At 52.6% G+C, this 13,455-nt stretch overlaps 3 protein-coding genes across 3 annotated transcripts; 1 reads left to right on the top strand and 2 right to left on the bottom strand.

Moving 5' to 3' along the window:
* Positions 1–768: 768 nt before the first annotated feature.
* Z517_10160 (uncharacterized protein) lies at positions 769–2,602 on the bottom strand (the record flags this gene model as incomplete). The annotated part of the gene is made up of 6 exons (XM_013423773.1): positions 769–972; positions 1,033–1,110; positions 1,184–1,303; positions 1,359–1,646; positions 1,703–2,450; positions 2,526–2,602. The coding sequence occupies 6 exons, from the start codon at positions 2,600–2,602 to the stop codon at positions 769–771; spliced, it is 1,515 nt and encodes a 504-aa protein (XP_013279227.1).
* A 4,733-nt stretch (positions 2,603–7,335) lies between these two features.
* Positions 7,336–8,244, top strand: Z517_10161 (uncharacterized protein; the record flags this gene model as incomplete). The annotated part of the gene is made up of 1 exon (XM_013423774.1): positions 7,336–8,244. The coding sequence occupies one exon, from the start codon at positions 7,336–7,338 to the stop codon at positions 8,242–8,244; it is 909 nt and encodes a 302-aa protein (XP_013279228.1).
* Positions 8,245–9,773: 1,529 nt separating this feature from the next.
* On the bottom strand, positions 9,774–12,971 carry Z517_10162 (uncharacterized protein; the record flags this gene model as incomplete). The annotated part of the gene is made up of 1 exon (XM_013423775.1): positions 9,774–12,971. The coding sequence occupies one exon, from the start codon at positions 12,969–12,971 to the stop codon at positions 9,774–9,776; it is 3,198 nt and encodes a 1,065-aa protein (XP_013279229.1).
* Between the last annotated feature and the right edge of the window lie 484 nt (positions 12,972–13,455).

Here is a 13,455-nt window from a genome sequence, read left to right on the forward strand (position 1 = left end):
AGTGCCTCTCACACTTCGAGAGAAGCTCAGCAGAGGCGGCGTGGTTTATCCAGTCCGAGAGTCATGGCACCAAATCCATGAGGTCTTAGGCTAACGCCCACTGGCCGTGTGCATCGCCCGCCTCGTTCGGTTATTCGCTGCTCTTATGTACACGAGATTGCTTTCTCTTTGGTGGTTCTCAACCCAGAGCCAACTCCAGAGTTCATTCCATTCTGGTCCGAAAGGGTGAGCAACCAGCTTGCTGCACTTCATCCATGGTTTGACAAAGTCTTGGGTACGCTCGCCCTGGGATGGTAGCCGGCTGGCCATTTGTTGCCAGACGACGCTACAATGGTACGTAACCAATCAACCTTACAAGTCTTTCTTGAAACGTTTTTAGTACAGTGTTGGAGTGCAAGAGCCCCGGCTACATACTTCTACTTCACAGTGTCCTCGAAGCTCGAAGCTGGGACGTTTCTATAGCCGATATGCAGGGGGATAAACAGGGGGTCAGACTGCAGGTTCCATCCGAGCCAACGGTCTTGAACCCGCACTGCCCGCAAGCCCTGCCGGTTGATGCAAGTGCCTTCGTGCTCCGCAGACACTTATGCGAGTTCTCCGCACTTGCACCTGTCATTGTCTATTATCAAACTGTGCAGCCAAGCGGGGATTTCAATGATCCCCAGGAGCTCAGTTGCGCAGTCGGATATCACGGCAGCCCCCAACTTGAACATCTTTGCCGTGTCATCTTTCTCTCTACTTCGCCAGCTAGTTGGTGCCTCATTCGCTTTAGAAACTCGTCTTCTCTCGAGTTTCGATCTCAGTTGAACGAGGTTTGCCGTGTGGCTCGGCGTTCACCGTCTGTTCCGAAACCTGCTCTCGTTGTTGCTCTGGAAGGCGATCGGACTTCAAAAAGATGTAGTCAATTTCTTCTAGTCCCAGGCCCTTGGTTTCAGGGAACCAAAAGTAGATCATGGGCACGAAGGCAAAGTTCTTGTTCTCGTTGTCAGCCGTCGGATCCGAGGCCACTTTGAATAAAGGGACGAGACTTACGAATGCCATGAAGACCAGATAAGTCTTCCAAGTGATATTGTGGACCAGAGTTGGCGTGATTTGGACAATCACAAAAACCTTTGACCAGATTAGTATGTTTCTTTTGGGGGGGAGGAGGAAAGCACGAATTCGCTCATGGGGATCAACCCACCCAGATCCAGTTGTTGAAGACAGCTAATGCGGTTCCTTGAGCGCGAAGGCGCAGTGGGAGGATCTCGGTACTGTAACACCAAGGTATAGCGTTCAAGCTGGCCCCGAATGAGAGCATGTACTGTTCAAGCAGCGGTTAGTCTAATCAGGATGGACAGCCTGAGCCCATAACTCACGGTGATGAAAAACGCAATGGAAACGTTGGCCGTTGCCTTCCCTTTGTCCGTTCCACTGTAGGAGAGCAGGATGGCCACCACCATCATAGAAAGACCCATTCCGATGGCGCCAAACATCATAGGCTTCTTTCGCCCGAGACGATCAGCTCCGAGAGCTGGAACCAATGATCCCACCGCAAACGCTAGATTCAGACAGCCACCCACAACAATGGCAGTATTACGATTGAGTCCGACATTGACTTCGAGCACGGTCGCCGAATAGAAGACAATGACGTTGATCCCCGCCCACTGTGTGTCTGGTTAGCATTGTCACGGTCACAACATGACTGTCTCGGAAGACCGACCTGGTTCATGAACAAGACCAAACAGGCGAGAAACACGCGCCATCCAGTCTGGACCGGATCTCGCTTGAAGATGCGAACCCATTTAAAAGGCTCTGCCTCCTCCAACTCAATGGCTTGGAGAATGTCTCGCTTCTCGGTCTCAACCACAGGATCGTCTGGTACGGTATTCCAGACTTTGCACAGGACAGCCACACCTTCTTCGGTCCGACCTTGTTGGATCAGCCATCTGGGCGTTTCTGGCAGGCCCACCACCAAAAGAGCAACACTGGCTGCCATGGGGATCTGAAGAGCAATTGGCAGTCGCCACGCGATCGGTCCACTGGTGAAACTCATTCCATAGTCGAAGAAATAGGCCATCGACACCCCGACGGCAGTAAAGAGCACTTCGGAAGTGACGAGTCGGCCTCGATGTTCTCTTTTGCACAGCTCTGACTGATACATTGGGACTGTGGACGTGTCGATACCAACTCCAAGCCCGGTGATGATCCGCCCGACCATCATTTGGGGCACCGAATAGGCCGAATCCTGAATGACGGCTCCAAGAGCTATGCAGAACATTGCTGCCCAAATCGCATGACGACGACCAAATCGAGCACCGATGAAGAAGTTGATGGCACACCCGAGAAAGCAACCGACATTGTAGATAGAAACGATGATGCCGAGGAATCCGGGCCCAGGATGATGGAAAATGTCAAGGAAATCCGGGTTTGTGATCAAGCCGCCAAAGACACCCTGATCCCAACCAAAACTGCACGGACCTGGTCAGCTGTTTTTGCTTTTGACGACAATGGGGGATAGGCACCAGCCCTGGCCTCAAACGTACAGTACAAATGCCGACAGACATGTATAGGTAATGGCAAGCTGGATTGGCCGACCTGGCTTGAACCAATCTCTCGTCATGATGTGCTTTGGAAGAAAAGATTTCGTCGAAATTGCACCTGGCCGTAGTCAAAGTAAGAACACGAGTTCTCTCTCTCTCTAGAATCGTAAACCTGGAGTACCGAGTACACCGACCGAAACGCGGGGTTTGGCCCAGAGTATTTGTACCTGCCCCATTGCTCAAGCTGACGGTGTTTTTGTGGGCAGATCAACATTGGAGTTACATGTGGATCATCTCTTGAGTCTGGTAAGGCTCTGCGATGTTGCTGAACCAATTCGACTTTCCGGGAGGGGGGGGAGAAAGAAGGCTATACGGCTTCGGCACATCAGGCTTTCATGTTTCGGTTAACCGGGCATTAATCAATGAGCAACGATCACAACATTCACCAGTGATGCAAAACCTTGAAAGTAGAGACCCAATTTCTCTTCTTCCCCGTCCATGAATCAGGCTTTTTGTGAGTCGACAAGCAGAATCGCTGAATAGCGACGGGCAAGTCTTGAAAATAATTTATTGTCTTCACCTAAAACTCCAAGCCCTTATCCTGGCAGGGCCGGTGCGGTGGACAAAAGAATTTCGTCGGTGAATGGCTCAAGCAAACCCACCCGCCCCGGTACTGCAAGGTAAAAAGGCCCTTTGTCGTCATCAATACTCGGGTACGTGAATAACAATGCCTCCGGTAGGTACTTGATGCTGGTATTAATGTTCAGTGCAACGAGGCTGGGTAACCGACGACAACCCAGGGGAAAGACAGTTCGGCTACTCATGTCAACACGACCTTCGGTATTAGCTAGTGAGGCCAAGCTTAATTACTCGGTACTCCGTGATTTAGGCAAAGCGGGAATATTCCGTGTGGACCTGAACCCTCTTCCGCTGGATTATACATACTCAGCTATCTATGCAACTGTCCAACAAAAAGCGCCCGGTCGCGCAATCAATGGAGGGAATATCGTTTGTGCTCCCGACCTATCACTGTCTCCTGTTCGCCAAATTATAGGGGGTATGATTTCTTCATTGAAGCTTGCACAACTGCTGAGGAAGATTTGATTCTCACGGGCACTGGTGCTTCGCCAGGGATTCGAAGCGGGCCTTTGGACCAAATGAAACCGGCAAAAACAAAGTGACGCCAGGATCTATCATAATCTCGAATCATCTTCGTGATCTGGTGCTTCCTCTTCTAGTTTGCACGAGCTGAATTCGAGATTGGCGCTCCTGGTTGCTCGTACTTTTTGTAGGTGTGGCAGCCGGGCAAAGGGAGGTTTGGCTCTCCTCGCAGAATAGGAATTTTGCCAATGAAAAGGGCCCAGATAAGTTGTACAAGGGACAAGGCGCAGTAGAACACCGCAAAGGCGAAGAGACCCCTTGGGATCAATGGTTTCATTCTCTATGAAGAATTCTTTCCGGGCGGAATGCACCAGCTACGAATGTCAACATGACTCTTTCGACGTACCGCATCCTCGAAGTCGAAGCTCGTGGATCAGAGGCTCGGGTCCCAACTTCCTCTGTAAGAATGATTCAATTTGTGCACAGGCTTCACTTGTATGGTGCCAGTCGAAGAGCGTAGCTTTGTTGAACAACGGGTCGATCACAAGTAGGAACCACTGTCCTACTTTGTTGGGGACGTCGAAAAGGCAAGGGACAAAGTACACGCTGTCTCTCTCCAGGTTCTCGAGTTACCTGGTTTCCGGATGCATATTCTCCGGAGAAAACGACAGCTGTGGCATGACTTTCCAGGCCATATATGCATCTGCCGATGTAGAACGCATGACTGTGTGCCAATTTCAGCACAAGATTGATGGCATCGGGCTGCACCGGTTCACCCTCAAGGAGGCCTGGAAGAACTGAGCCTGGAGTCAAAGTGCCCGACACTGTGAAGACTCGTGGTAATTCTATAGTGTTGCCACGACTAATCTCTTCCGCAAGCTCTGCCCAATCAAATCCATCGTCCATTGGCCGGACGTGGAGAAGGACTTTGAAGAGAATATCATCAACCGTGTTGGAGATGTCAAGGTGGTTTTGGGGGCTCCATGGGGTCTGGAGTAGTAGCGGTACCAAAGGGTCACAATGTTCAGCAAAAGCCTCCAACTGTTTGGTCAAAGCGTTCAGGCTGATCCTCCTCCTCCTCCTCCTCCTCCTCCTCCTCCTCCTCCTCCTCTTCTTCTTCTTCTTTTGGCTTATGAGAGGTGGGCGTGCTAGGGACTTTTCGATCAAACGGACGGACTGCTGATCGATCGAGTTTAAGCTCAGGTGCGTCTTTCACAGGTGGTATTTCGGTGCTGTCTGCTGTGCCTCGGTTCTCCTCGAGCTGATCAGGGATGTTTGTCACGCTCGTCCGGTACTGGGTCAAACACCCACTCGCGGATATCTGTAGAACAGTCGTGTTCACAGCATTTACTTGATGACCCACACTTCGAAAGGAGTACCTTTCCCCAGTCAATAAGGCATAGGAGGTGGTGACGAGGAAGGAAAGGCGAGGAGCATGTGATCTGATAGCAGTATGAGGAAAGAGGAGTTTGTTCATATGGAGGTCGCCTTGATCAGTATCTCATAACGAAAGGGTGTCCTCCTGTTTGAGGACTATTACCTCGTACAGGAACGGCCGTTGGCGAGAGAGTCAACGAAAGCTACCCACCGAGTGGTCACTCAAGAGCGACGAGGCGGCCGCCAGGATAAATATAGCTGGTTTCCTTGATAAGGATAGGGACGACATTATACCTAAGAATAGAATACTCTCGAGTTAATATGGACGTATACTACAAGTACAGTAAGTCGGTTCGCAATATTGATTATCCGAAGCTACGGCTGTCCACAACCAGCATGGGAATTGCCACTTTAGGACACTACCCACTTTTATTACTTTCTGGGGGTGGTAGGAACGGGACCCTGACACTTTGACGTCACAAAATGGCAGCCTTGGTGGCCTTCATCCTTCACGAGTTGAAGATCCTCCTGTCTTCATTCATCAACGAACTGATCGATACCGCCAGTCTGAAAACCACTTAGTATCACTACAATACCGAAAGTCGGAAATGGAGGGCCTGCCTAAATTCAAGGAGCGCGAGAAGGCGCTGGAAGACGAGTATATTCGCCGGAAGGAGTAGGTTTCGCCACCACCCACTCACTATATCACGCAGAAGCTCTTTCGAGATGGTTATGACTCGAGATATACCTGTCCATAGCCCCTTATACGTGCAGCATACTGACAAAGATCGTGAAGAGCCGAGAAATTCAAACCACCCGCGCCGACTCAGCCGGGAAGTACCCAGCCCTCGAATCCAGGGCAGCATGTGAGTTGCGAAACCGCTTAAGAGATCGTTGAGGTATCTTGTTCGATGTCTGACCGAGTGCAAGGTCCAACCCAAGAAATGAGCAAGTGGAAAGATAATTCTGGAACTATGAGCGGTTGAAGGCGGTCGTTGGTTGGGGAGGAGATGTATGTACGAGACACTGTCCCCAGTCCGGGCGTCCGACAAGAACTTGGTCCGCAGCAGTCCCTGACACCTGCTTGCGATAGACTGTGAGTATTCCCATTCCATCCATATACTTATAGTCGGGGGTAGTCACCATGTCGTGATACTGATAATGTCAATTGCATCACGCAGCTAACCACACATGCAGAGTTATCGTTCAGACGGCCCAGGCTCCAACAGTCAAAAAGGTTTGAAGCGAGAGATGGTGTCGTGCATGCTATTACACCCGAGTAAGGATAGGGATCAAGGAGGCGTCGGGCCAGGTTACACTCCACACAAACACTTTCTCTCAAGAACATCCCCTCGCCTTCCATATATCAAGTCTCTTCCATTTGACCCGGGCCAAGGCCCCTAACGACCAAGGCCGTTGAACCATGTATTTTCCGAAGATTGCGCCAACCTCGGCCGCAGATCCGTTTTCCCTCTGTGCTAAATCTGTCCAGATTGCAGAGCAAGTCGCGACAAAAGACGTTCGATTGGCTTAGAATAATTTTACGAGCACTCCTGAACCAACATGACCCACTACGGCATTAGGTTGCCCAAGTACGATTTAAACATCGGAGTAGGGCGCGTGGCCCAGCCGAAATTACCCTAGCAGATGTGCCATCCCTGCAGAAATGTCAAACCCTCTGAAAACGACATTCTCGTACGAGGGTAAACGGCATTGCTCCCGTGCACTTGTATATCGAGCAGACCTGGACGTCTCTTGATTGACCTGCACGCGATCAGTGTTGGGGGCCTCTACCCTTGGCCGCGAGTCGACGTTTAGCGCATTCTGTCTTTTTTGATTCTTCCGATGAGATCTGAAACATACTTGGGCTGGACATTCCAGACTACTCTGTCTCACTCCGCCCCTCCCCGGAGCCAGTGTGATGGATAGTGGGGGGGTTGCTATCAGGCGACTCTCCACGACCAGGGCAGAGGGTTACATGTTCGTCTATCATCAACCAAGGCGATTGTATGGATACCCTTGAAACGAACCCATAAGGTGTTCTGCCATCGCGGTTTGGACAAATATGCCGGTGGGTGTGGCTTGCTGCCTCTTTTCTTCAAAGTACACTATGCATTCAGGTTGGTACAATGCTTCAACAGTTGGGCAGGTTACGAGTCTTTGGTACAGACCGACCTCGTATCCTGGCGGCGGCCCTCGCCATCATCTTCCTCTTTGTTCTCCTCCCAACCAGATACTCGAGCCAGGTCCAGATAGGGCATCTCTTCACGCCTCCCGTCGTGACGCCTAGGCAGGCTGCGGCAAATAAGACACTCGGAGTGAGGACCCTGGGGGCATGCTGTCTAGATTTCTCCTGGCTAATGGTCGGCTACAGTTCGAAAAGTTGTTGGCGCTCTCATCGAAACCGAGCTGGCGCACGCGCGGGCTGCAAGCGGCAGCCAACCTCACGGGTCTCGAATTCACCATTCCAACACAACCACACAATCCCGAAGAGCTCGTCCATGCGTTTGAGGAGATCGGGGTCGGCTCGGGGGCCACTACACCCAAGCATGGCTCGGCCACAGCCTGGGTCGCCCACCTCGACTTGCTGAAGTACATCATCGCGGCGGGGTTCGAGACTGCTTTTATTGTCGAGGACGACGTCGACTGGGACGTCCGGCTCAAGTGGCAGGTGCAGTTGGTTTCGGACAACATCCGCAACTACACGCAGGTGCCGGAGAACGACACGGCGCCGTACGGCAGGGACTGGGACGTACTCTGGCTGGGTCACTGCGGCTCGGCCATCGACGACTGGGTGGCCCCGGGCCTGACGTACGCCGACAAAACGCGGATTGCGACCAAGCGGTACGTGAGCTGGTCGACCAAGTTCCTCAAGGAGAACGTGCCCGAGGGCCACAGGCACATCCACATCTCGACCATGACCGTCTGCTCGTTCGGATACGGGGTGACCAAGCAGTCAGCGCAGAAGATTCTGTCGCTGCTCGCGCAGGGGGCCGACGAGGCCTTTGACGTGGCGCTGTCGCACCGCTGCCGGTCCAACGAGCTGCGGTGCCTGGTGGTGAACCCGCAGCTGATGCACCACTACGAGCCGCCCAAGGACCGCGGGTACGTGTCGCCCGTCGACGTGGGCGACGGGGACGGCGAAGCCGGCAACGAGACCGACTACGAGTCGGTCAAAGGCACCACGCTGAACATTGTCAAGAGCGCGCGATGTCGGGCCCTGTTTCATGACACGTGTATGTGAGACAGGCGATCCGTCTACCACAACATCGGAAATGATGGGGTGTTATTTTTGGTGGCCGTAGATATGTCGATACATGATTGTACCTTGGTATTCCACCTTTGACGAACAATGGCCCCTCTCTTTCTTTGTCTTTTTTTTTCCTCTTTCTCTCCCTCTCCCACCTATCAAACAGTGATCGCGTCGTGCTCATTTTACCAGGTTTGACTTTTCGAGATGATAGGCAGCCACCACACGGAAACTAAAATTACTGCAAGGCGAAACTAACGAGGCACAAGTAGTTTGTCAATGTCGCTTACACAATACCGAGTTCTCCCTCCTTTCTCCCTCTCCCTCAAACTCGGTGATGCGAGGAGACAAGCACCTACCTACATACTAGCTAGGCACCAAGGTACCCAGTCTGTACATATGTATGCTAGCGGCCGACTCGTCAAGATATAAATAGAACACGTTTAATACATACCTAGTTACCTTTGGGTCACTTAGTGTGCCTAGCACACTAAAGTAGTACTCCCGTACGAATACCGAGATATGTACCTCGTGACTTGATTCCCTCATCAGTTTTTTTCTTCCCTCAAGATTGTTCTTGGTATGGTTCGATGTTTCAGATTTCATGTTTCTTGGGGTTAGGAGGTACTTGCCGAGCATTTCGGGCTAACAAAGAGAGAGGGAAAAAAAGGAGGTCCACTGACTAATAATTAATACCTCGCACTTGTACTTGTACTTGTCCTTGTGCAGTTTGGGACCTGACGTGGACCTGCCTCGGTGCTACTGAGAAGGCAGGTACCTTGGCACGCCTGGTAGTAATAGTAGTAGTATTTCGTGCCTGCCTCGCACCATCGCTACTACTTGTACCGAGTACTTACTGTAGGTAATGAGTACTTGTCCTCCGTACAGTACCGAACAGGTATATTCTCCACTCGATTTCCTTGGATCTTTTTCCGTTCTTGGTAGTGGGGGCACGAGACGAGCCGCCGAGGTACCACGTACGAGATACTACAAAGTATTCCTCGTACAAGGGCCGCGTAGCCATGGTGGCAAGGCAGGAAAGCTAGGGTACTTGGGCGCATATTCTCTCGGTCAGATGTTCCAGAGTGAATCATGACGATGGCGGAGATGATTTGTTATCACCAGGAGGATCTCGAGGCAGAAGACAAAAGGAAAAAGGGGGTAAGGGAGAGGGTGCTAGTACAACAGTACCGAGTACAACCCTACCTACATACACAGTATGTATGGACCATGTTCTGTAGACCCTTGTCGGCGCTGAGACGACTACTTGGTAAACGTGGTGGTTGAGGTATTACGCGATAACATTAATATAGGTACGTACAGAGTATATATTACAAAGGCACCGCTTCTTCCCCCTTTTGCTTCCAAACGCCCACAAGCCTCTAGCAGAGAGACGAAGCCTTGCCTCCTCGTGGCATCCTCCCTGGAACTGTACCTGACATGTACTGTGCACCAATCACCCCAAACCCCTTTTTACTCCTTCTCCCCACAAGCTGACAGCGAGGACTCCCCTTGGAACAGTGCTATCTCGGCCCCTCGGATTTCTTCCTCAAAAACACCCTCTTGATCCCCCCAATATCCCCCAGGCTCATACGGTTGCTCTTGGATCGTGCACCAAGGCTCATCCGCCGTGAACTCTTGACATCACTTCCAACAGAACTCGTGCTTGGACTGGTGAAAACGGTCACAGGGCTCGAGTTCGCATTGGTGCTCGGGCTGGAACTGAAATAGGACAACCGACGACCCCGGCTGGGAGGCGTCGACAGGAACGTTGTGGTTGTGGTGGTCGTTGTCGTCGTCGTGCCATTAGGCCCTTGTACCATGGTGGCACTGGCACCACCACCGCTCACTGCCCGGGCTTTGCCCACCATCCCTTGAACCCATGCATCATTACTCGCAGCGGGGGTCGTCCCGTATGTAGCCGCGCGTCGCACGTTCATTTTAGGGCCAGCAGCGCCAAGAGGGGTATAGTTAGTAGTCGTGCTAGGAGGAGTCACCATCGTTGTTGTCGTGACACCGCCTGGGCCGACGATGGTCGAATACCGTGGCTGGGACACGGTTGCTGAACTTTGACTAGGCTGTTGAGACTGATCATTCAACAGGGTCGTGTCAGGGTTGACAACGCCTGCCTCGCCACCATTCTCGTGATCAGTGGGCGTGTGAAACGCCGGAGAGCTGACGGTAAACGAGGATGGGATCGGTGGTACCGGAGGTGGTGTCCATGTCCCCTCAACCCTGCTCTTACGACGTTCAGGTGAACGATGTCGTTGAGCTGATGGTCGTGTCTTGGGGTTAACGAGCTCGACTGATGGGGTGCCCTCGAAGGTTGTCTGGGCCATGACGGGTGATCTCGATTTTCGCCGTCCTTGGGGAGCCGACGTACCACCACCCGAACCCACAGAGTCTCTGGCTCCGTTTCCAGGAAAGCTGGCAACCTCAAGTCGGCCATCGATGGTCGCTCGGCTCCCATGGTGAAGACTATACTCTCGCAAGTACTCTCCAAGATCGGCCCATCCCCCACCGACCCGAACCATGACACGATCCCCGTCTCCCACGGTCCGAACAAAGAGCTTGACTGGAGGGGCTTCGCGACCCTGTCCGGACCGGGTCAAATGGTACAATTTGATGTCGGGGTCAGTAAGGCTGCCTCTGCGGCTCGACGTGTCAGCTTTGGCTGGTGATAATGTCAACGAAGCAGTGGGTGTTGAAGCACGTGTCGACGAGGTGGATGACGATGGAGCATCTGCATCTTTGGCCAACCGGATTCTAGTAGGGAGGCTTGTGAGTATGTCTTGGATTCTGTCGTCGAGCGATTCTCTCGTCTTTGGCCGTCTGGGAGATTGTCCCACCTCGGCCATCAGCGTGGCGGAACGCGCTCCCCCCAAACCTTCCTCTTGGCCCCTGCTTGCTACTGGTGTGATGGGAGTACCGTCGGCTGTACTGATGCGCTTGCTCGATCTCCTTGGCAAAACGGGCAGAAGTGGTTCGGGCGTCGAGTGTGGATCTAAAGACCTGACCTCGAGGGTTGTTTGCACGGGAGTCGAAGCCTCGCTCGCCGGTGATAAGTGTTCGTGTACTTCCACTGTAGTTGTAGGCGTTTTCGCCGTAGACTCGGCACCACCTGTCAATTGTGTCAGTGCTTTGGAGGGAGTGCTCTCTGCCGACTCTGCCATTTGCGTCAGAATGTCCCAACTGGCAGCCCGTCTCAGCACAACTTGTTTCAATTTGTCTTTCGGGAAGACCTCTATGGAGGCAGTCGACGCTCGCTGGAGCATGGGCGGCTTCAGGGCCAGCTGTTGCTGAGCTGCGTACGTCGACCCAAACCAAGCAATCTCATCCTGGCTTGTCGGAAGAGGATTCTCCACCACATGAATCTTGGGACTTGGAAGGACGCTGGTTGTCCTGGCGTCCATGATCTCTGCGTTTGATATATCCGACAACGTCGAGTACATGGACTCAGCAACCGAGACTTTGGAAACATCTCGCTTGTGGCCCTTTTGGTCGGAAAGGTCAAGCTTCAGCGAAGGTCTGTACTTGGTTTTGATGGCCTCCTTGTCTGGTGGAAAAATATCTGGGACTGTGTCTTCAGGTAGGTTGTGGGTCGTGGTAGGAGGTTGGGCGACCTCTAACAGCTCGTCTGGTTCTGGCAATGGACTTCCTTGGTGTGAGGATTCCGGAGGTGCTGGGCTTCCAGCAATATTTTTCGTCCCCGTGTCTCTGCTAGATTTTGAGGCGAGCTTGTTTCTGAGCACAACGTGGTCTGCTTCGACCGCCCAGGTGGCATAGTCGAGCTCGATCTTCTCGAGGGTATCGATCCAGGCCTGTGGCAGAGAATCCTCACGCCCTTCAAGCATATCCAGAAATCGATCGATGCGACGCCCCATGTCCGACACCCGTCCACCCAACGTCATTTTCCTCTCGTCCAAAGACGAGTCAGTCAGCGTTTGGGCGGAATCTGGTGTTCTGATCTCTTTAAATGCTTGCTTGATCTCGGATTGGGTGGAGTGCATAACATCGAGGAATCTCGGGAGGTCTCTCAATACTCTTAGCCGCACATCCCAGGTGTCCAGCAGCATATTCACCTTGGCAAGGTCTGGGAGTGCTTGGATCACCGTCGCAGTGATCAGGGCAGTGAAATCGCGCATCCTTCCGTAGCTGGAGCGTGGACCCACGGGTCGAGACGACGTTGTCGGACTCGATGCTGGCAGATGAGCTTCAAGCACATGGTCCTTGATCTCGTCAATGCCCAAACTGTCCAGGTCGTCCCTAATCTCCTCGATCCTCCCCTCGTAGTCCTCCGCCACAGACGCAGGCAAACAGCCACGGTAATCTTCAGCCTTGCCGCTTGAATTTGACGGAGGCACAAATCCCAGACCAAATCCCCTCTCTTTCTTGCCTGGCCACGTCCATTGTGACAATTCATTCTTCCATTCCCGCAGTTTCTGAGCGGCGAAAGCGGCTCTTATCCCGATTTCTCGCTCGGCGGGGGTTGCATCCGCAATGCTCGTTGTCAAAGCATCTTCTTGCGCAGCCCCGCCGGAAATGGTTTCTGTGGCCTGTAGTGCTCTCAGCGTCGAGTCCGGCGTCAAGTTTCCAAGGAGCGGGTCGAGCTCTCGAATGGCGAATTGAGCTCTGCGTCGAGGGGACCGAGAGGGAGAGCGAGATGGTGAGGGAGGGTCTAAGCGAGGGAACTGCAGCGCTGTGGGAGTTTTGGGTGCCATTTTCTCCATCAAAGTATGCCCTCAGTCTATCTTGCCAGGCAAGCACTCTTGCTTCTTTCTCAAAGAGTTCCAGCCTCTGTAGAAGCAAAATAGCAGCATGCTGGAAAGGCTGCTGCCCAGCGCTCACGAGTGGCGGTAGTGCGAGGACATTCGAGACAATGTTTGAGGATGATTGGTGGCACTGCGCTGGCGGTACTTCGTGCAAAAAGGGTCAAAGGAGCGACAGAGCAGGGGTGCTTAAGAGGATGCAATCATAACAGGACGATCAGGAAATAGAAAAGGATGTTGATGCTGAATGGTTTTGTTGTATGTAACAAGTTCCCACACGCCACCCACAAAGCTTCCCCCAGGAAAATCCCCCTGGTTCCCTGGTCCCCTTGTCTACCTATTAGTAGGTATTCGTCTCTGTGGGTGTGTGTTGATGGTGTTCATGCCGGGTATGGCCGTCTTGCAGATAGGCGAGATGAGTATCCAGCTCGCCAAT

The sequence above is a fragment of the Fonsecaea pedrosoi genome (assembly GCF_000835455.1).
Source record: "Fonsecaea pedrosoi CBS 271.37 unplaced genomic scaffold supercont1.7, whole genome shotgun sequence".
In the NCBI taxonomy this organism is placed as follows: domain Eukaryota; kingdom Fungi; phylum Ascomycota; class Eurotiomycetes; order Chaetothyriales; family Herpotrichiellaceae; genus Fonsecaea; species Fonsecaea pedrosoi.